Raw genomic sequence first — 24,036 nt, forward strand, 5'->3', positions numbered from 1 at the left:
TAAGCCCTTACAATAAAAGCACAATCTGTATTTCTGTTGCTTTAAGAAATGACTTATTATTTTCTAGGGCTACTTCATTTGTAAAATGCTCATTTCAAAGTTTAGCAATACTCGCTTGGAACACATATATGAATACAGTGGTTTAACGGACTCTTATTTTGTAGAATAAACGGATATAGTACCATGTCCCTCCATTCAACTTGACACCGGTCCGCACTTGTCTCCGCGCGGTTCTCGCCTCTCGAAGCGGGCAGCGATGTGACCGCGAGCCCGCTGCCGTCTCCCGGACCGCCGCGTCCAGGTCAGCATGGACCCGGGGAGAGAGGGAGGCATGAACACGCTGTACGGGGAATTCACGGCCACAGGTAACCGGAAAGTCAGGTGTGCGGTGAGCCTGACGGACACGGAGCTCATCGTCCAGCGGCTGGGCCGGCAGAGAGTCCTCCTCAGCCTGGGGGACTGCGTGGGCAGCCGGGCTTACCGGGAGGACGACGCCTCGGACCGGGCGGCGTACTTGGACATCTACTTTTACCCGCTCAAGCGACGCTGGACGAGCTCCGGGCTGTCGCGGCAGAGAGTGGAGCAATGCTTCCGCGTCTCGGCGCTCCACGACCCGCGAAGCAACCTGGAGGAGGCGCAGAAGTGGGCGCGCAGTGTGCGGGAGCGCAGCGGCCGCCAGCAGCACCTCACAGGCGGTAATTAAGACACACCTGACATGACTTGTTCTCTTTTAAACATCTTTCCATTGCATCACTGTTCTTCCGTCTTATACTCAAAGTTCCTTTCCATTTTCACGCACTTTTAAATGGGAAACATATTTGAATTCTTATCTCGGTTCCGTTCATTCTAGTCTATTCTAGGCTGGCTTCTGCCCCTTCAACGTTGCTAAGCACTCTTTAATTATAACATTACTTTTCTTTCCTGTCTGCACACATTCCATCCTGTGTGTGTGTGTTCTTGTATTTCTAGCCTTCTTGAGACATGAAGGAAAAGTATCTTCCATATGAGGAGGTGATGACATAAATCATGGTCCCAATATCATTGCATCTAATAGACAATGTCTCATTTGCACCCCTGCTGGTCAAATTGAGGGTGGTCCCAAAAAAATTGACTGTCAACATATGAAATAACAAGTGTGTGTACATTTTTTTTGAAGTGCTCCCCCATTGGTCAACATATGTAATAACAAGTGTGTGTAACAAATTGAAATTCACCCCCTTTGGCCAAAAGTAATTACAAATAAATACATAAATATGTATGTAGTACTGTAATAAGTTGAAGTAAATAATGAAGATTAAAAAACAATTACAAACAAAATTTAAAAAGAACAAAAAATTTACTAAAATCAGTATTTTTCCCACAATGTGTCAACGTTTTTCTTGTAAAATTGGGAACAATTTCTCATATTCTTTCTGTTTCTGTAATATTGCAATATTTTCTCGTAAAATTATGACTTTATACTGCAAAATAGTGACATTGGTCATATCAAATTCGGACTTTTATCACAATATTGCCAATTTTTGTTGTTCTTGTAAAATAGTGAACTCTTTTGAGTAAAATGATGACTTTTGTCATCATTTTGCCGAGTAAAATTTAGATTATTATTATAATATTGCCAACATTTTTACGTTTTCTTATAAAATTGTGACTTTTGTCGAATAAAATTACAACTCTTTTCATAAAATTGCCAACATTTTAAGCTTTTCTTGTAAAATTGCGACTGTTATTGAGTAAAATTCCAACTTTTATCATAATATTTCAAATGTTCAGTTTTTCTTGTAAAATTTTGACTTGCGTTGAGTAAAATGACTTCTATTAAAAAAATGCCAACATTTTAAGTTTTTCTTGGGAAATTGTGACTTTTTTCTTGTGAAATTCCAACTCATGTTTCACAACAAGCTTTTTTATATTTGCATAGTATGTATATATTATTAATGTTGTAAATACACATCTTTATATATCTAGAAAGGCTGGTCCTAAAGAGGGAGGCATTTTTCTCAGGTCTCAAGAAGCTAGGAAACAAGAATGTGTGTGTGTGTGTGTGTGTGTGTGAGTTCTTGTATTTCTGCCCTTCTTGAGACATGAAGAAGGAAAAGTATCTTCCATATGAGGAGGTGTGAACAAGTGATGACATAAATCAATAACATTGCATCTAATAGACAAAATCTCATTTGTGGTGACATCTATCTAAAAAGGAGGGATACTTCAAATTGACTGGATGTCGGTTTTTAAAAGTGCTTCACCTATGGTCAACATATGAAATAACAAGTGTGTGTAAAAATTGGAAGTGCTCCTCCTTTGGCCAACATATGTAATAACAAGTGTGTGTAACAAAAATTGCAATGCGCTCCCTTTGCGCTCCCTTTGGCCAAAATTAATTTAAAAAGAAATAAAAAATAAATAAAATTATATATATATATATATATATATATATATATATATATATATATGAATGAGACATACTGTAATAACTTAAAGTAAATAATGAAGATTAAAAAACATTTAGAAAAAAAAAAGAACTAAAAGCAGTCTTTTTCTCACAATGTGTCAACTTCTAGCAAATTACGAAGAATTTCTCATATTCTTTCTGTTTCTGTAATATTGCAATATTTTCTCGTAAAATTATTACTTTTTTATGTAAAATTATTACTTTTTAACACAAAATGGTGACATTTGTCATATAAAATTCTAACTTTGATCACAATATTGCCTTTTTTTTCCTTTCTTGTAAAATAGTGGAATTTTTTGAGTAAAATAAAATATTGCCAAAATTTTAAAGTTTTCTTTTAAAATTGTGGCTCTTGTCGAGTAAAATTACGATTTTTTCATAAAATTGCCAATATGTTAACCATTTCAAATTGCGACTGTTATTGAGTAAAATTCCAACTTTTATAATAATATTGCACAAATCTTCAGTTTTTCTTGTAAAATTTTGACTTGCGTTGAGTAAAATTACAACTTTTATTATAATACTGCCAAAATTCTAAGTTTTATGTAAATATATATAAACTTCCAATGAAAGTGCAGTTCCACTTTAAGTTCAAAGTTAATTCCAAAGGCTGCTGAATGTATTATTATGGGGTTGTTTGCTTAATTGTGGGAATGTAGTTTCATGTCATCTCCATAGAGCACCAGACATACCTCGGTCTACTGCAGCGTTTCCCAACCTTGAGGCAGAAAAAGCCGAGGTAATAACTAACATCATTGGAATTCTTGTCATGCAAACGAGTGCCATTAACCTCAGAGTGTAATGATTAAAGACAAGTCATGTCCTTAAGTGGTGTGGCAACATTCAGGTGTGGCTGTGAGCATCTCCCAGGTGGGGAGGAGGCCTGCAGGGTGATGTTGCTGTCTGCTACCTGACATGAAACACCACTGATCAGACAGGTTTTCCACCATGGGAAACTTTACTGTCTTCCTAGCCTGTCTTTGTTGTCAAGTACTGCACTCCACCCACCTGAATCACACCAGCCATCCCTGCTGCTACCCTTCTTCTTGGCAGGAATTTATTCCCATGAAAACGATACGTGGGAGAATCTTTGTGGGCCAGATCCACTTCCATACATATTGTCCCTTTAGACGTTTATACAGCTTTGTCTCAACACTATTGATCCTATTTTGTCAATAAAAGGATTCAGCATTATCATTATTATGGGCCATGGCAGCTGGCCCAAGAGCTTCTGCTAAAATGGATGACTTGAAGTCTGCTAAGCAAAAGGCTATGAATGACAATGTATCAGCTAATGAGATTCAGTACATCGGGACTGTCCATTTTCTACATGTCGGATGTCCGTCTTTGTCCTGACAGCATTTATTGGTGACATGGGTCAAATTTAAAAACACTTGAAATTAAAATGCCTAGAAACAGCAGTCAAAAGCGACATTTTAACAGTATAATAGACTATATTTATATTATTCACATGTGAATAATGCTGTAAAATAGACTGTATTTATATTATTCACATGTGAATAATGCTGTATAATAGACTGTATTTATATTATTCACATGTGAATAATGCTGTATGATAGACTGTATTTATATTATTCACATGTGAATAATGCTGTATGATAGACTGTATTTATATTATTCACATGTGAATAATGCTGTATAATAGACTGTATTTATATTATTCACATGTGAATAATGCTGTATGATAGACTGTATTTATATTATTCACATGTGAATAATGCTGTATAATAGACTGTATTTAGGACAAGCGGTAGAAAATAGATGGATGGATTTGTGTCTCAGTCATTTCTTACAATTGAATTTATTAGGTTTTAAAAAAGCATAAAAATCAATGCAACGTCAAACTCAAACAGACTCGAAGCAAATAATCGTTTGACTTGTCAACGAATCCAAATAAATATTGGCTGACTAGTCGACTATTAAAATAGTCGTTAGATGCAGCAGGTAACTCAACAAGGTTATCATTTGTTTCATGTGAACAAACACAACAGTGATGAAAAGTCATCAATGGACAATCTCAGAGGAATCGCTTATGTTCCTTGGAGCAGCTAGAACCCAGGCCTAGCTTTGAGCAGCTAGAACCCAGGCCTAGCTTTGTCAAGTCAATGCTATTACTCATTTATTAGCCATGCCAAGACTGAGTTACTCACGCTGCTGTGAGCGCTCTGTTACCGACAGTCTCTCTGCTTCTAGAAGAACCTTTGATTCCTGATACTGGTGCTGAGGTTGTAGACCATGAGAAAAGCCGCCAATACTGACACTAGTCAGGACTTTCTGAGGCAGACCTTCCTTCAAAAGTATAATGCGGAAAACAAACGTATGAAAAGGTCAATGCAGCAAAGGACTTGGTGGAAACACAAAGAGGACTTAGACCCAATCAGACATGAAGTTGCAAATCACTACTTTAGGAGGATTTAGAACTCAATTTGAGAGAGGTCTGTCAGACACGCTTTAAAGCAGGGGTCACCAACCTTTTTGAAAGCAAGAGCTACTTCTTGGGTAGTGATTAATGCGAAGGGCTACCAGTTTGATACACACTTCAATAAATAGCCAGAAATAGCCAATTTGCTCAATTTACCTTTAACTCTATGTTATTATTAATAATTAATGATATTTACACTTAATTGAACGGTTTAAAAGAGGAGAAAACACGAAAAAAATGACAATTCAATTTTGAAACATAGTTCATCTTCAATTTCGACCCTTTAAAATTCAAAATTCAACCGAAAAAAAGAGAAAAACTAGCTAATTCGAATCTTTTTGAAAAAATTAAAAAAAGAATTTATGGAACATCATTAGTAATTTTTCCTGATTAAGATTAATTTTAGAATTTGGATGACATGTTTTAAATCGTTTAAAATCCAATCTGCACTTTGTTAGAATATATAAGAAATTGGACCAAGCTATATTTCTAACAAAGACAAATCGTTATTTCTTCTAGATTTTCCAGAACAAAAATTTTAAAAGAAATTCAAAAGACTTTGAAATAAGATTTAAATTTGATTCTACAGATTTTCTGGATTTGCCAGAATATTTTTTTTGAATTTTAATCATAAGTTTGAAGAAATATTTCACAAATATTCTTCGTCGAAAAAACAGAAGCTAAAATGAAGAATTAAATTAAAATGTATTTATTATTCTTTACAATTAAAAAAATAAATTTACTTGAACATTGATTTAAATTGTCAGGAAAGAAGAGGAAGGAATTTAAAAGGTAAAAAGGTATATGTGTTTAAAAATCCTAAAATCATTTTTAAGGTTGTATTTTTTCTCTAAAATTGTCTTTCTGAAAGTTATAAGAAGCAAAGTAAAAAAATAATGAATTTATTTAAACAAGTGAAGACCAAGTCTTTAAAATATTTTCTTGGATTTTCAAATTCTATTTGAGTTTTGTCTCTCTTAGAATTAAAAATGTCGAGCAAAGCGAGACCAGCTTGCTAGTAAATAAATAAAATTAAAAAAATAGAGGCAGCTCACTGGTAAGTGCTGCTATTTGAGCTATTTTTGGAACAGGCCAGCGGGCTACTCATCTGGTCCTTACGGGCCACCTGGTGCCCGCGGGCACCGTGTTGGTGACCCCTGCTTTAAAGAAACCTTGCACAACTTACGCTAAAATACTGACAGCAGGAATTCACTGTAAAACTAATTAGGGCCTATTTTAGTGTTGCCAATCAACCTGTCTCTGGAGGTGGGAGGGGCCTATCCCCAGGTGCATGTCTCTGGAGGTGGGAGGAAGCCAGAGTACCTTGAGGGAACCCACGCAGTCACGGGGAGAACATGCAAACTCCACACACAAAGGCCCTTAGCCCAAGAATTGAACTCAGGACCTTCTCAGTGTGAGGCATAAACGCTAACCACCGCGCCGACCTGTCACCAATACTAGCATCTGCCACATGTCTGTGTTTCCCAGACACGTGAGCGATACATGAGGATTTGAACTTGAAGGTATTTGTACAACCTTTCACTGGCCAACTCACGACATGCAAGTGAGCTTTTAGAAATGAGGCTTAAATGCTATCTGTTTAATAGCTGCCTGCATCCGGTTCCAACTCGCTTAAACACAGGTAGTTCATTTCCATGCACATAGATTTAACCCCTCAATGTCTGAAACCACTTGCTCATACAAGATGTTAGCCAAAAGTTAATTAGGCTAATACTTTAACACAAACCCCTAAACAATTAGGGTGTGCTGTAAATGTAAATGTACAATATGCAAAGTCTTTAATTTAGAAAGAATAATACTGTCCATATTTGCATGCTTGTGACATTACACTATTTGCAAATGCTTTGTACAGTTTCACAGTTAAGTGTTTTCTACATATTATAACCAAAGTCATTTAGGTTGTCTACTGTTTCCTGCTTTGCAGGAACCCACTACATTTACGACTGTGACTTAGTATGTTTGATTTGACTGTGGCTATTTAACAATTGCTTGCCGAAGTTTTTACGGTCATTTTCTACAGTGCAGTATTGGTTCCCATCTAGGGATGATACTCGAAACCGGTTTTCCCGGTTGTTCGATAAGAAAAGAACCGAGTCCTCGGACTCGAATCCCTTTTTGAGAACCGGTACCCGTTATCGAGACCACTATAGTAAAGAAAAGAGTTGGTTCTTTATTCGAATGCCTCGGAACGAATCCCGTCCCGACCAGAAATGCTCCGTGGGACATCACAAGAAATGACGTCACATAGCTCAGTCATTAGGCGCAGATAGCGAAAGCAGGAAAAACAATGCACCGGAAAAAGTGCTCCAAGGTGTAATAAAGTTCAAAACAAAAGGTATAATCCAATGAATAACTTTACTGAGAGATTTGAGCAGGGTAAAACACATGACCAACACTTTTACCACCAACCGGAAACATAGCAACCAGGCTAGCAACGCACCTCCTTTACGGCAGCTGTCGCAACCTTCTTAAAACAACCGCAGCACATACATATATATACAACACTGCAGCACATACATATATATACAACACTGCAGCACATACATATATATACAACACTGCAGCACATACATATATATACAACACTGCAGCACATACATATATATACAACATATCTCCCTTTTTGAACTTTTGTTTTTCTTTCCTTGTAAACGTTTCAAAATCACACTGTATATGTGTTGTCTGTCTAATTATAAATAATGCAGACGAGGCGTGTTGGCTGACTTCTTGACGTTTACTTTCACAGCGTGCTCATAACCTCATTCTTAGCTGCCGGCGTGACGACATACAACAACACTTTTCGGGGCTACTGCGCATGCTTGTCACTCCCGTTGCATGCTGGGTAGTGTAGTTGTTATATTCCCTAGCTCATAACATCTTTCCCCCTATAAAGAAATAATGTTAGCTCAATAAAGTGTATTTCTTTTTTTAGCTTTAACTTTTCATTTTTTAGCATTGTAACCACATTTGCAAACAACTTTTCTCTTCATAGAATTTTCTTTCAATAAAGAAATAAAGTGCAAAAATGTCAAAGCATCATAACAAACAGTTATGTCAAATAGCAGCAGAAGTGCACTTTTTGGAGAGCTGTATTATTTTCAGTTTTGTGCCCAAGGGACTGATTTTATTGAACACTATATTATTATTTATACACCTATAGTGATCACAGAGACAGCTTGTTTTTGTGTTACTGTATATATTTGTTTCTCTGAAAAATCCCACTTAATATACTTTGGGTAACAACAGTCAATATTTATTTATTTTATTTTATTTTTTTAGGTGGGTAACAGTCAATATTTATTTATTTATTAGATTTTAGTTTTTTCTTATATAATAAAAGTGAGCTTTTGTTAAACCAAATATTGTGTGTTTTTTTCCATATACAACAACCTATCTGGACTCCATAAGAGAATCCATAAGGAATCGGTTCGATAAGAGGATTCAATAATAGGCTCGAACTCGATCATTTCTTATCAAACATCATCCCTATTCCCATCCTCATTTGTACATCGGTGATTCATCTTCTCGGTGTTGCAAGAATGCATGTCTGATTCATTCCATTGCTTTTTGTGGTATAAGGAAGTTCATTTTTGTTACACCTCTTTCGCTTTGCAACACCGTATCTTTTAACCGACAGCGATGAGTAAACTCCGCATGTGGTGCGATGCATGTTCCCAATGACGATGCGGAATATTTAAATAGCGGTTGACATTTGTTTAGTCTGAAGGTTGCAGTCTCCTCTCACACTTCCTGACATCTCTTCAAAGGTACGACAGCAACAACGCTGTGGCATTTGGATGTGAAAGTGGTCAAGTCTCAGCCTCTCCTCAAATAGAACTCTCAGCCTCCATCTTTGTGCTCACTCGCACTTCTTGTGCATGTAACATGATGGAGAAGTGTTAGCATGTCTATTGCATCTAATTGCTACTGTCAACAAAATGATATGTTCAGTAACGGAAATACAGTTTATGGGACTATAGCTGACTGACATAAGCGGTTGTCGACGTAACCAGAATCAAAATTAGCCATGGTTTGCACTTTGACACATAAGGAGAATAGGCCACAATAAATAAAAGCAGTTTGTTAACATCATTTTCCTCCATTTGTGCATATTATTACTAGGGGTGTAACGGTACACAAAAATGTGGGTTGGGTACGTACCTCGGTTTAGAGGTCACGGTTCGGTTCATTTTCGGTACAGTAAGAAAACAACAAAATATAAATTTTTGGGTTATTTATTTACCAAAATTGCAAAATCGTCCACCAAAAATATTTGTCTTAGTGTAATATTTGATGTGAAGTAATGGGAACCTTGGATAGGTCAATAATTCATAATAACATTGATTTTGATTCAATATTATGTTTTGAGCAATGACAGTTTGAAAGAAAAAAAAAACAGCTTTGTTTTATTAGTCAACATTGCAACTTTTTCTAAATTATATTTAACCTTTAAGCTTTTGTTATGTTTTTGTTTATTTGAATAGTATTTTTAGAATGTGCCTTTAAAACATTAGCTGTGGACCGCAAATGGCCTCCGGGGCACACTTTTGACACCCCTGCTATAGATTATAACAAATTAAATGTGATAAATCTATGGATAAAAAGCAGATGCGCATTCATCATAACTCTCTCTCTCTCTGTCTCTGCCCCTCCCTCACCAATGCTGCTGTTTGTTTTGTTTTTAACCCCTTCTTAACCCTGAACGTACATTGAAAATACACGCAACCCTAACTCAAAATGCCGGACATTTGAGGCATTTAAGAAACTCTGCCCTGACAGCTCCGCAAAAGAGGACATGTCCGGTGAAAAGAGGATGTATGGTCAGTCTATCCTAGCCCGTTAGCTGCTAGCATGCCGTGTGTTGTGCCTCGGTGTGCATTGTTTACACAACGTGCGTTACGCTACTTAATATGTCCGTGTGGAAACTCGTTCGGTACACCTCCAAACCGAACCGGAACCCCCATACCGAAACGGTTCAATACAAATACACGTACCATTACACCCCTAATTATTACTATTCCAATGTCATGTATCTCAACCTCTGATGCAACAAAGCTTCTGTGGTCATTTCCTTGTATGTCTTTAGCACAATGACAATAAAGTTGACTTACAAAACTTTCTTACGGTGGCTAACAAAACCGGGTGCATTTTTTTTAGTTTCTGTGGTAGAATCCAAGTTAATACAGCCATGCTTTTATTCTGAAGCTCATATTGCACTGAAAAGGAAGTCTTGTTTCATTGCTGCGTAACTTGATTTACGAACCCGTCTTTTTTTTTTTTTACAAACTTTTCGATTTGCAAACTATTCCTACTACTACTACTCATTTACTCATCTTGTGCTTGCTCGTATTGAAGAGACTGAGGAAGCAAGCAAGTTTTAAATTGTGATGAGAAGGGACTTTTCTGGGAAAAGATGCAAAAGTAGACTTCTATCACAGCAGAGGAGAAGGTTACCTCTCGTTCAGCGGCGTCTCTTCCAAGAGCACACACGCTGGGCAGAATAGAGCAGTGTTTTTCAACCACTGTGCCGCGGCACACAAGTGTGCCGTGAGATACAGTCTGGTGTGCCGTGGGAAATGATCTAATTTCACATATTTGGGTTAAAAACATTTTTTGCAAACCAGTAATTATAGTCTGCAAATGATGTGTTGTTGTTGTTGTTGAGTGTCGGTGCTGTCTAGAGCTCGGCAGAGTAACCGTGTAATACTCTTCCATATCAGTAGGTGGCAGCCGGTAGCTAATTGCTTTGTAAATGCAGGTAAAAAGGTGTCTTATGCTTAAACCAAAAATATACAAAAGGTGAGTGCCCTTAAGAAAAGGCATTGAAGCTTATAGGGAAGGCTATGCAGAACAAAACTAAAACTGAACTGGCTAGAAAGTAAACAAAAACAGAATGCTGGACAACAGCAAAAACTTACTGTGGAGCAAAGACGGTGTCCACAAAGTACATCCGAACATGACATGACAATTAACAATGTCCCCACAAAGAAGGATAAAAACAACTGAAATATTCTTGATTGCTAAAACAAAGTAGATGCGGGATTTATCACTCAAAGGAAGACATGAAACTGCTACAGGAAAATACCACAAAAAAACAAAAGCCACCAAAATAGGAGCGCAAGACAAGAACTGAAACACTACACGCAGGAAAACAGCAAAAAAAACCTCCAAATAAGTCATGGCATGATGTGACAGGTGGTGACAGTACACCTACTTTGAGACAAGACCTATACTGATGCATGCTTGGTTATGCTTTAAAGTCATATCCAACAATTGCGACAATGACTTTTAACTGTCAACTGAGTTGATGATTTCTGCTGGTGGTGTGCCTCCGGATTTTTTTAACGCAAAAAATTTGCCTTGGCTCAAAAAAGGTTGAAAAACACTGGAATAGAGGACTCCGCTGTAAGTGGCCCTTTATTTAAGTAATATTTACAATGCATTTAAAGAAATCAATCCGTCATGTCTTTCATAATGATTGTGAACCATAGGCAAAATTCCCCTGTGCAGTTCCCCTTTGAAAGGACACATAAAGCTAGAATATTACGCGCACACACACACACACACACACACACACACACACACACACACACACACACACGAGCTGCAAATGTAGTAAATAGCAGATTGCAATTGAGGCCACATAGTATGTCATATTGCAGAAGGGAGAGATTCGCACCAGGTCGTGTTAATCCCTTAATCCTTTTTAATGTGGAAACTGGATTCCCTCCTAATGGGTGTTTGTCAGCTTTTAAGAGCCTCATGGCCACAAAGCAACAGGCACACACGTGAGATGTGAGCCTGTCGCTAGGGACTGGAGGTGGTACAAAGGTTTTGGTCCACCTTATGAATGGTTTCATCCCAGACCTGCTAGTGAGTGTGAGCTCTGCCAGTCTAAAAGTGATCTATTTTCAGACTGTGGCCAGATAGCTATTATAAGGACGTTTTTCCGGCTCTTGGGTTTTCCCCAGCTTCAATTAGGCCGTAGGAAATACTACTGCGGATACCTCAGTAGTGATTACGCCATTAAGATCTGGGCTAGTTCCCATGGTCTCGGTTGGGAGAGAGCCGAGGAGACGTCCGTAATCACACATCACAACACCAGCTTTGTCCACTGAGGTTAGTCGCGATATTTTCTATGGATGTTGTGGTTGGACGTGATGGAGTCGGTCACCACCACGACTGCCATAGAACTCCAGCTCAAACAGAGCTTGATGTTTACGACGAGATTGGGTTTCACTGAGTCATAGTTCCGTGGACAAACTGCACATCACTTGGCAATCAGAGTTACACCCATTCCCACACAAACAAACTCTTCTGAAGTACATGATGGCTAGCTAAATATACAAGATGTGTCAGCTAATGATGGAGGAGGAAACTGGAAGCAGACTGAGGCCAGGAGATACAGTAGATAATCCCTCTGGAATGGAGGACTGGCACACAGGAAGTGGAAGGGATTTGAAGGAGGTTGTCCGTGGCAGCAAGGTCGGGGCCTTCAGTGCCTTCCACCGTCTCGCCCGCTGATTCATGAGGCCACTAATGTGCTGGTATCACTCTCAGATCCGTACACACGTGGACAGAATAAAACAAGAACTGTACTTAAGTCTGTGTGTGAGGTGTGCTATGTTGCATCTTTCTCCAGGAGGTTGTTTTCATCAACTTCCTGTCTACACTTTTATGACACATTTGTAATCATGTGTAGTTATTCTTGCAAGGATGATCCCCTGGAAGGCCGTGACAATCACACAATTGTACCAAAATAGAAACAGCAGTACTTCAGTAGTGACCCATTCCGAAAGCTCACACAAAAACTGGATACATTTTTCTCAGAAGAAATAATGCAAACCCAAACAATCTGTTCTACACATCCAAAAACAATCCCATTTTATTAGAGAATAATCCTACAGGAGGCAAAGCAAAACACATACAGTATGACTAATCAATCAATCAATCAATCAAAGTTTATTTATATAGCCCTTAATCACCAGTGTCTCAAAGGGCTGCACAAGCCACAACCACATCCTGGGCTCAGATCCCACATCAGGGCAAGGAAAAAGTCAACTCAATGGGCTACAGTGAGAAACCTGAAATGAAATGGATAAATGAACATTTAATATGTTGCTCCGGGGTCAATATTTACCTTTTTTGTGTGATGAGTTGCTAAAGTTTGTGCTAACATTAAAAAGACTCCTAAAAAAAAAAGGGATGCACACTGAAATCCCTAAATTCCTTGTTGAGAAATGTTGTTGTTCAACAATTTGCTCAGGCATTTGTTGACAAAGTGGTGACCCTCGCCCCGTCCTTGTTTGTGAACGACTGAAGCTGCTTTTATACCCAATCATGGCACCCACCTGTTCCCAATTAGCCTGTTCACCTGTGGGATGTTCCAAATAAGTCTTTGATGAGCATTCCTCAACTTTATCACTCTTTTTTGCCACTTGTGCCAGCTTTTTTCAAACATGTTGCAGGCATCAAATTCCAAATGAGCTAATATTTGCAAAAAACGACAACGTTTTCCAGTTGGAAGTTAACGTTCGAACTAGGGCTGCAACTAACGATTAATTTGATAATCGATTAATCTGTTGATTATCACTTCGATTAATCGATTAATAATCGGATAAAAGAGACAAGCTACATTTCTATCATTTCCAGTATTTTATTGAAAAAACCCAGCATACTGGCACCATGTTGTGCACATTGGGGGTGCAGCATACACCAATAATAACACAGAACTGTAACTGAACTGGATCAGATATTGTACACGTTTCTGTTGTGAATAATAAAGGATTCATTTTAGGCTGCCTCTGAATAATAGCATGAAATATTCCAGCACCTTCATAACATTTAGTTATACTAAAGTGTCACTCAAATCTAAATATATTTATATAGCTTTATCAGGCCCGGATCCATTATGAAACCAACCTGAGATATTTCTCTCCGTTACGTTTATTTCCAAATTGGTAAGCGTGCGTTTTCTCTCTCAAAACGGAGTCAAATGTGCCGGAGACACATTATCAGCCCCGCGTTGCAACAAAGGCATAACGTTAAAGTTACTCACAAAAAAGCTGAACTCATGAATGCTTGTTGCCACTACGGACTTCAAAAGTTACGTACTGAGTTCTTCCCTTCATCCATGGCTCCAACATGTTTCCTTTTCAGGTGCTCCTGAAGCAATGTTGTACTTCCGTGCCATTTTGCAGGAAACACTCTTCTTTGAAGTCTTTAAAGTGAAGTGTTCCCACACTTTTGACCACTTAGGTCGTACACTTTTCTCCATTACAGCAATAACCTCAAGATGTTTCTCCGCTAAACTATCCGTACTGTTTTCCTGCGCCATTTTTCCAATGTTTCCAGACGGCGGCGTCACGTGAGCTGCACATGACACATCATTGGCTAGCTTACCTCCACCTCATGAGACGTAGCCTCAGCACCGCCCTGGCGCTGTTTTGTACTTATATTGATTATTGTTTCTCAGCTGTTTGTAAATGTTGCAGTTTATAAATAAAGGTTTATAAAAAAAATAATATTTTTTTTAAAATAAAATTTAAAAAAGTCTCCGCGCATGCGCATAGCATAGTTCCAACAAATCGATGACTAAATTAGTCGCCAACTATTTTTATAATTGATTTTAATCGATTTAATCGATTAGTTGTTGCAGCCCTAGTTCGAACTGGAACTTAATTGAGTATAAGTTGAAAAGGATTTGTTGTATTCTCTTTTTATTTACCATTTACACAACGTGACAACTTCACTGCTTTTGTATTTATTGTAAATAAAGTCATGCAGACAGTTCTTAAATTTGGCTGACATTTAGGGCACTTATGCTCCAGTTTTGCACACATTTTCAATAATTTAATTAATGCGATGGGAATTGATGTACTGTTTCTTATATTACAAATGCTCTGTTTTTAAAAGTTGCAAGTGATAAGCACTTATTTAGTGAAACGAAAAAGAAATGTAAAACTGCATTAATACACAAAAAGATGCATCAATAATCGATTATCGAATCGTAACCGTAGTCAAATGGTGAAGTGTCCCACCTCTAGTAGCGGATAGTTCCAACTCATATGTCAGTAGACTCGCTATGGAAGCGCTAAAAACAACAACAAAGATGGCGGTGAGAAGACGCTGTCGAAGTGGAGGCATGTAAATAAGAGCGCCCACAAAACGGACTGTCAGAAAGTGAGTTGAAGATGATGTGTAAAACATCATCTATGCAACATTGTGAGCAAAGAAGCACCAGAGAAATGTTCCCTGCAACATTCATATTGTTGTTACTCAGCCAGCGTTTGTGGGTCTGATGGACCCTTTTGCATTTTGTGGCTTTTATCAATCAATCAATCAATGTTTATTTATATAGCCTTAAATCACAAGTGTCTCAAAGGGCTGCACAAGCCACAACCACATCCTCGGTACAGAGCCCACATACGGGCAAGGAAAAACTCACCCCAGTGGGACGTCGGTGAATGACTATGAGAAACCTTGGAGAGGACCGTATATGTGGGTAACCCCCCCCCCCCCTCTAGGGGAGACCGAAAGCAATGGATGTCGAGTGGGTCTGACGTAATATTGTGAAAGTCCAGTCCACAGTGGATCCAACACATCAGCGAAAGTCCAGTCCATAGTGGGGCCAGCAGCGTTTGTGGGTCTGATGGACCCCTTGCATTTTGTGGCTTTTAATGCCTCACAATCAAACACTTTTATGTTAAGATACTGAACAGATGTTTACCTTATGCCAATAAACATCTGTTCAGTATTTGAACATAAAAGTGTTTGATTGTGAGGCATTAAAAGCCCCAAAATGCAAGGGGTCCATCAGACCCACAAACGCTGGCTGAGTACCAACAATATGAACATTCCACAAGGGTCAATCAAAGCTCAAGTTGTTTGTTTTTCTCACACAGACGTTTATTTTAGCCACGCCTTCTTCTCGTTAACAACCAAAATAACGCCAAAACAACGCCGTCAGAAGTAATAAATAAGAAACTTCCGATGAGTGTGACATGAAATAAAAGAAACACATACATGATGAGAAAGAATCACACCTCAGTGGCCTCACAAACTCCCAGGGAAGAAAGTTTCTTTTCAAGCCGAGACTCCATTAACCTCTTCCATCCATTTTCTACCGCTTGTCCCTTTTCCTCCATCAACTTAACTTAAATGCTTGCTGTCTCATGCTGCTTCCCTTATTCCGTCACACATTAATTGTCCCCCCAACAAAGTGACCAAACCGGAACAAAAACTATGTTCCTCTCCAATCGACATGGGTTTTGCAACAAAAATAAAGTTAACATAAACTTGCATGAATTTACCAAAGAAAATACATTTTTAATCACATTAAATGTAAATACCAACTTATATTTATATGTTGTATTTATTTATTCTAACCAACTATGAAATGATATAACATATATACAACATGCTTCTGTCAGCAGCTACAGTGTGTGTGTGTGTGTGTGTGTGTGTGTGTGTGTGTGTGTGTGTGTGTGAGTGTGTGTGTGTGTGTTCTTGTATTCTCACCCTTCTTGAGACATGAAGAAGGAAAAGTATCTTCCATATGAGGAGGTGTGAACAAGTGATGACATAAATCAATAACATTGCATCTAAGAGACAATGTCTCATTTGCACCCCTAGTGGTCAAAATGAGGGTGGTCCCAAAAAGGAGGGATTTTTCACATTGACTGTGTGTCGCTTTTCAAAGTGCTACCCCTCTGGTCAACATATGAAATAACAAGTGTGTGTAAAAAATTTGAAGTGCTCCCCCTCTGGCCAACATATGAAATAACAAGTGTGTGTAAGAAATTAAAATGCGCCCCCTTTGGCCAAAATAAATGAAAAAAAAAAAGGTATATAGAGACATACTGTAATAAGTTGAAGTAAATAATTAGGATTGAAAACCAATTGCAAACAAAAAAATAAATAAAAAATTAACTAAAAGCAGTTTCTCCCGTGACGAATTTTTTCTTATAAAATTGGGAACAATTTCTCATATTCTTTCTGTTTCTGTAATTTTGCAATATTTTCTCGTAAAATTATTACTTTTTAATGAAAAATGGCAACATTTGTCACATACATTTCTGACTTTTATCACAATATTATAAGCTTCTCTTGTAAAATTGCGACTGTTATTGAGTAAAATTCCAACTTTTGTCATAACATTGCACAAATGTTCAGTCATTCTTGTAAAATGTTGACTTGCATCGAGTAAAAGTACAACTTTTATTATAACTGCCAAAATTCTAAGCTTTTCTTGTGAAATTCCAACTCATTCTTCACAACAAGCTTTTTTATATTTGCATAGTATGTATATATTATTAATGTTGTAAATACACTTCTTTATATATCTAGAAAGGCTGGTCCTAAAGAGGGAGGCATTTTTCTCAGGTCTCAAGAAGGTAACACATACAAGAATGTGTGTGTGAGTGTGTGTGTGTGTGTTCTTGTATTCTCACCCTTCTTGAGACATGAAGAAGGAAAAGTATCTTCCATATGAGGAGGTGTGAACAAGTGATGACATAAATCAATAACATTGCATCTAAGAGACAATGTCTCATTTGCACCCCTAGTGGTCAAAATGAGGGTGGTCCCAAAAAGGAGGGATTTTTCACATTGACTGTGTGTCGCTTTTAAAAGTGCTCCCCCTCTGGCCAACATATGAAATAACAAATGTGTGTAAAAATTTGAAGTGCTCCCCCTCTGGCCAACATATGAAATAACAAGTGTGTGTAAGAAATTAAAATGCGGCCCCTTGGGCCAAAATAAATGAAAAAAAAAAAGGTATATAGAGACATACTGTAATAACTTGAAGTAAATAATTAGGATTAAAAACCAATTGCAAACAAAAAAATAAATAAAAAATTAACTAAAAGCAGTTTCTCACGTGACAAATTTTTTCTTATAAAATTGGGAACAATTTGTCATATTCTTTCTGTTTCTGTAATTTTGCAATATTTTCTCGTAAAATTATTACTTTTTAATGAAAAATGGCAACATTTGTCACATACATTTCTGACTTTTATCACAATATTATAAGCTTCTCTTGTAAAATTGCGACTGTTATTGAGTAAAATTCCAACTTTTGTCATAACATTGCACAAATGTTCAGTCATTCTTGTAAAATGTTGACTTGCATCGAGTAAAAGTACGACTTTTATTATAACTGCCAAAATTCTAAGCTTTTCTTGTGAAATTGTGACCTTTTTCTTGTGAAATTCCAACTCATTTTTCACAACAAGCTTTTTTATATTTGCATAGTATGTATATATTATTAATGTTGTAAATACACATCTTTATATATCTAGAAAGGCTGGTCCTAAAGAGGGAGGCATTTTTCTCAGGGCTCAAGAAGGTAACACATACAAGAATGTGTGTGTGAGTGTGTGAGTGTGTGTGTGTGTGTGTGTGTGTGTGTGTGTGTGTGTGTGTGTGTGTGTGTGTGTGTGTGTGTGTGTGTGTGTGTGTGTGTGTGTGGCATGGGTGACATTTAGTTTGTCCTTCCTTGCTTTGGGACAGATGGTCACCTCCGCCTCCCAGAGCAGACCATCATCAGGGCGGGTTTTAAAAAGATTTGAAATGTAAGCTGGTTGTAAACCTCTGAGAGTTTCATCTCCAACATATTTGCATCACTTGTTGTACAGAGATTCATTTCATGTGTGACAGCAACTTGACCAGGGAATAAAACCTCTCAGATAATGTGACTCTGACCTCAACTCATCTACTTTAAAGGAGAACTGCTTTTTTGGGGGGGAATTTTGCCTGTCATTCACAATCCTCATGTAAGACTTATGTTTGCCTTTTTTCATGCACTCCAACGCGTAAAATAAACGTCAGCAAAACCTAAAGGAGCGCTTTATAGGAGTAAAGGCTAACTTACACATCTGTGAAGGCACCATTCATGCTGAAAGGTACATACAGCTTTTGGAGCAACATATGTTGTTACCATGGACGCCCCTGCTTATTTCAGCAAGACAATGCCAAGCCAGGTGTTACATCAACGTGGCTTCATAGTAAAAGAGTGCAGGTACTAGACTGGCCTGCCTGTAGTCCAGACCTGTCTCCCATTGAAAATGTGTGAAGCCTAAAATAGCAGAAGGGAGACCCCCGGACTGTTGAACAACTTAAGCTATACATCAAGCAAGAATGGGAAAGAATTCCACTTCAAAAATGTGTCTCCTCAGTTCCCAAACCTTTACTGAGTGTTGTTAAAAGGAAAGGCCATGTAACACACTGGTAAAAATGCCTTTTTTGCAATGTGTTGCTGCCATTAAATTCTAACTTCATGATTATTTGCAAAACAATAAGTAAGTTTCTCAGTGTGAACATGAAATATCTTGTCTTTGTAGTCTATTCAATTAAATATAAGTTGAAAAGGATTCTTTTTATTTACCATTTACACAACTTCTCTGCTTTTGGCTTTTGTACACATCTATATATATATATATATATATATATATATATATATATATATATATATATATATATATATATATATATAGCCTATCTTCTTATTTATTGGCAAAAGTTACAGGTAAAGTGCATGCAATGTCAGTCAGCCAGTGATATGACTACTTAAAGACAGTACCTCCTGTGGTATCCAACACGTGTGTTCTGCTCGCAGGTGTGCCGGAGAGCCAGCGGTGTCCCATGATGCTGCTGGTCAATCCACAGAGCGGGAAAGGCCAAGCCCTCACGCTGTACAAGAACCACATCAAGAGGATGCTGAATGAGGCCGGGGTCTCGCACACGCTGGTCATCACGGGTGAGTTGGGATGGAAGGAGATGAGAAGACAAATTACAACATATTCAGTCTAGGGTCTGTGCCACAGTCTGGGGGTCTGTGCCACAGTCTAGGGTCTGTGCCACAGTCTAGGGTTTATGCTACAGTCTAGGGTCTGTGCCACAGTCTAGAGTCTGTGCCACAGTCTAGGGTCTGTGCCACAGTGTAGGGTCTATGCTACAGTCTAGGGTCTGTGCCACAGTCTAGAGTCTGTGCCACAGTCTAGGGTCTGTGCCACAGTGTAGGGTCTATGCTACAGTCTAGGGTCTGTGCCACAGTCTAGAGTCTGTGCCACAGTCTAGGGTCTGTGCCACAGTGTAGGGTCTATGCTACAGTCTAGGGTCTGTGCCACAGTCTAGAGTCTGTGCCACAGTCTAGGGTCTGTGCCACAGTCTAGAGTCTGTGCCACAGTCTAGGGTCTGTGCCACAGTGTAGGGTCTATGCTACAGTCTAGGGTCTGTGCCACAGTCTAGAGTCTGTGCCACAGTCTAGGGTCTGTGCCACAGTGTAGGGTCTATGCTACAGTCTAGGGTCTGTGGCACAGTCTAGAGTCTGTGCCACAGTGTAGGGTCTATGCTACAGTCTAGGGTCTGTGGCACAGTCTAGAGTCTGTGCCACAGTCTAGGGTCTGTGCCACAGTCTAGAGTCTGTGCCACAGTCTAGAGTCTGTGCCACAGGGCTCCAAGATGCTTCCATTCGCAGCCCTGGACTAATAAAGGTGTCATCAAGAAAAGTGCAATAAAAGAGCAAAAAGGTGAAATGTAAGGATATAAAGTTACAATGTTGACTAATAACACAAAGATGCCATTCAGGCTGTTTTATTCTTTAAAACTGTCATTGCTCTAAAAATAATAATGAATCAAAAATCAATGTTATGAATTATTGAGGCTCCACTTACTTCTAATAATAATAATACATTTTATTTATAAGGCGCCTTTCTGGGCACTCAAGGACACGTACAAAATCACAACAATAAATTCTCATCAAATATTACACTTTGACATCTTTTGGGGGCGTAAATATTGCATATTTTGTGTGTTTGCCATTAAAACACAAAATGACAGAAGGGATAAAACAAAAAATAATAATTAAAAAAAATGTAACTTATAACGAACAGATGAATCTGAAGATTTTTAAGGGTTGAAAGTAGAGATGTCCCATAATGGCTTTTTTGCCGATATTCTGATATTGTCCAACTCTTAATTACCGATTCCAATATCAAGCGATACCGATATATACAGTTGTGGAATGAACACATTATTATTTGTTGTGATGCCCCGCTGGATGCATTAAACAATGTAACAAGCTTTTACAAAATAAATCAACTCAAGTTATGGAAAAAAATTAGAGATGTCCGATAATATCAGCCTGCCGATATTATCGGACAATAAATGCTTCAAAATGTAATATCGGAAATTATCGGTATCATTTTTTTTATTATCGGTATTGTTTTTTTATTATTTTTTTATTAAATGAACATAAAAAACACAAGATACACTTACAATTAGTGCACCAAGCCAAAAAACCTCCCTCACTCATTCACACTCATTCACACAAAAGGGTTGTTTCTTTCTGTTATTAATATTCTGCTTCCTACATTATATATCAATATATATCAATACAGTCTGCAAGGGATACAGTCCGTAAGCACACATGATTGTGCGTGCTGCTGCTCCACTAATAGTACTAACCTTTAACACTTCATTTTACTCATTTTCATTAATTACTAGTTTCTATGGAACTGTTTTTATATTGTTTTACTTTCTTTTTTTATTCAAAAAAATGTTTTTAATTGATTTATCTTATTTTATTTTTTTAAAAGGACCTTATCTTCACCATACCTGGTTGTCCAAATTAGGCATAATAATGTGTTAATTCCACGACTGTATATATATCAATCAATCGATCAATGATTGATTGGTATATATCAGTTTCGATATCGGTAAATAAGGGTTTGGTCAATATCGGAAATCGGGAAAAAGCCATTATCGGACATCCCTAAAAAAAATGCCAACATGGCACTGCCATATTTATTATTTAAGTCACAAAGTGCATTATTTTTTTTAACATGCCTCAAAACAGCAGCTTGGAATTTGGGACATGCTCTCCCTGAGAGAGCATGAGGAGGTTGAGGTGGGCGGGGTTGAGGTGGGGGGGTAGAGGGTAGCGGGGGGTGTATATTGTAGTGTCCTGGAAGAGTTAGTGCTGCAAGGGGTTCTGGGTATTTGTTGTGTTGTGTTTATGTTGTGTTACGGTGCGGATGTTGTCCCGAAATGTGTTTGTCATTCTTGTTTGGTGTGGGTTCACAGTGTGGCGCATATTTGTAACAGTGTTAAACTTGTTTATAAGGCCACCCTCAGTGTGACCTGTATGGCTGTTGACCAAGTATGCATGCATTCACTCGTGCGTGTGAAAAGCCGTAGGTATTATGTGACTGGGCCTGACGCTCTGTACTTCTCCCTACGTCCGTGTACACAGCGGCACTTTAAAAAGTCATACATTTTACTTTTTGAAGCTGATACCGATCATTTTCGATATCACATTTTAAAGCATTTATCGTCCGATAATATCGGCAGTCCGATATTATCGGACATCCCTGTCACGGTGGGGGGGTGGTGGCAGCTTGCTGTGGGGTCCTTCTCCCAGGAGAGTACAAAACAGAAAGCAAGCAGACAGAATAACGTGCCTGATCGCACTCGAAGCTAAACTACAACTTAGCATAAACTATGGCTGGGAAAAACTTACTAACTGTAGCAGGAACCCACACAAACTTACTTGTCAAGGCATGGAAGGAGCAGAAAGAACCGAGGCATTGCATGAAACAAACAATGACACCAGGCCCACAGACTGGCAAAGGCAGGCTTAAATAATGCCTCTGATTAGTAGCAGGTGAGCGGCCCAACACTCATCACAGACAGGTGAACAGAATTAGCAACCATGGCAACCAAAACAAAGTCAGGGAGGGGCACAAACAGGAACTAAAAAGAGTCCGAAACGAACAGAACATAACTACTCAAAACATGATCTAGACCAGTGGTCCCCAACCACCGGGCTGCGGCCTGGTATGCGCAAGAAATTAAAAAAATTTTTTTTTAAAAATTCTTTTTTATTTTTATTAAATCAACATAAAAAACCCAATATATACATTATATATCATTATAGATCAATACAGTCTGCAGGGATACAGTCCGTAAGCACACATGATTGTATTTCTTTATGGAAAAAATAAAAATAAAAAAATAAATGGACTTGGTAATGTATGACTTAGATTCAGCTGCTCGGCCATGAAAACCCATTCCATGAAGCTCTCTGCGTACTGTACGTGGGCTAATTGGAAGGTGACATGAAGTTTGGAGCTGTGCAGAAAGTCTCTGCACTATGCTGACCTCTCTGTCAGTTCACCTGGCCTACCACTTGGTGGCTGAGTTGCTGTTGTTCCCTAACTTCACTTTTATTAGAATAAAGTGGACTCTGGAATATTTAGGAGCGAGGAAACGTCAGGACTGGATTTGTTGCACAGGTGGCATCCTATGACACTTCCATGCTGGAAATCACTGAGAGCGGCCCATTCTTTCACAGAAACAGTCTCCATGCCTAAGTGCTGGATTTGATACACCAGGCCAAGTGATTAGTGATTGTCATCATTTGGATGGCTGGCCAAAAAAACAGCGCATGCTTATATGTTTTAGTGTGCAGCCCTCAGTGGACCAAGTTTGGACACCCCTGGTCTTTGCTCAGTCCTGGAGAAAGATGTTCATTCCTTCCTGCAGCAAAATACTCCTCATAAATGATTAAAGACACGGGAGCATTTGAGGGCCGCTGTCTTGTTGATTTATTTATATTTAGTGCCATAGCAAAATCAATAAGTGTGTAAAGCAACAGTGATGTCATTCCAGGTTAGTCTTATTAGAGCTGTGAAGTATTCTTTCAACAAGTCTTTGTTAGCATCACGCTACATACTGTTTATGAACAATGTGTGTGTGTGTCACGCTACATACTGTTTATGAACAATGTGTGTGTCACGCTACATACTGTTTATGAACAATGTGTGTGTCACGCTACATACTGTTTATGAACAATGTGTGTGTCACGCTACATACTGTTTATGAACAATGTGTGTGTCACGCTACATACTGTTTATGAACAATGTGTGTGTCACGCTACATACTGTTTATGAACAATATGTGTGTGTGTGTCACGCTACATACTGTTTATGAACAATATGTGTGTGTGTGTCACGCTACATACTGTTTATGAACAATATGTGTGTGTGTGTCACGCTACATACTGTTTATGAACAATATGTGTGTGTGTGTCACGCTACATACTGTTTATGAACAATATGTG

At 38.4% G+C, this 24,036-nt stretch overlaps 1 protein-coding gene across 1 annotated transcript in view; it reads left to right on the top strand.

The window, feature by feature from the left end:
- The first annotated feature begins 222 nt into the window (after positions 1 to 222).
- The window catches only part of LOC133639652 (sphingosine kinase 1-like), a 43,529-nt gene continuing 19,715 nt past the window's right edge, over positions 223 to 24,036 (top strand). Inside the window, exons 1-2 of the mRNA XM_062033144.1 lie at positions 223 to 695; positions 19,531 to 19,671. Coding sequence (XP_061889128.1) covers positions 308 to 695; positions 19,531 to 19,671 — 529 coding nt within the window. The 5' untranslated portion in view covers positions 223 to 307. The remainder of the gene's footprint in view (positions 696 to 19,530; positions 19,672 to 24,036) is intronic.

The sequence above is a fragment of the Entelurus aequoreus genome, linkage group LG22 (genome assembly GCF_033978785.1).
Source record: "Entelurus aequoreus isolate RoL-2023_Sb linkage group LG22, RoL_Eaeq_v1.1, whole genome shotgun sequence".
Taxonomy (NCBI): Eukaryota; Metazoa; Chordata; class Actinopteri; order Syngnathiformes; family Syngnathidae; genus Entelurus; species Entelurus aequoreus.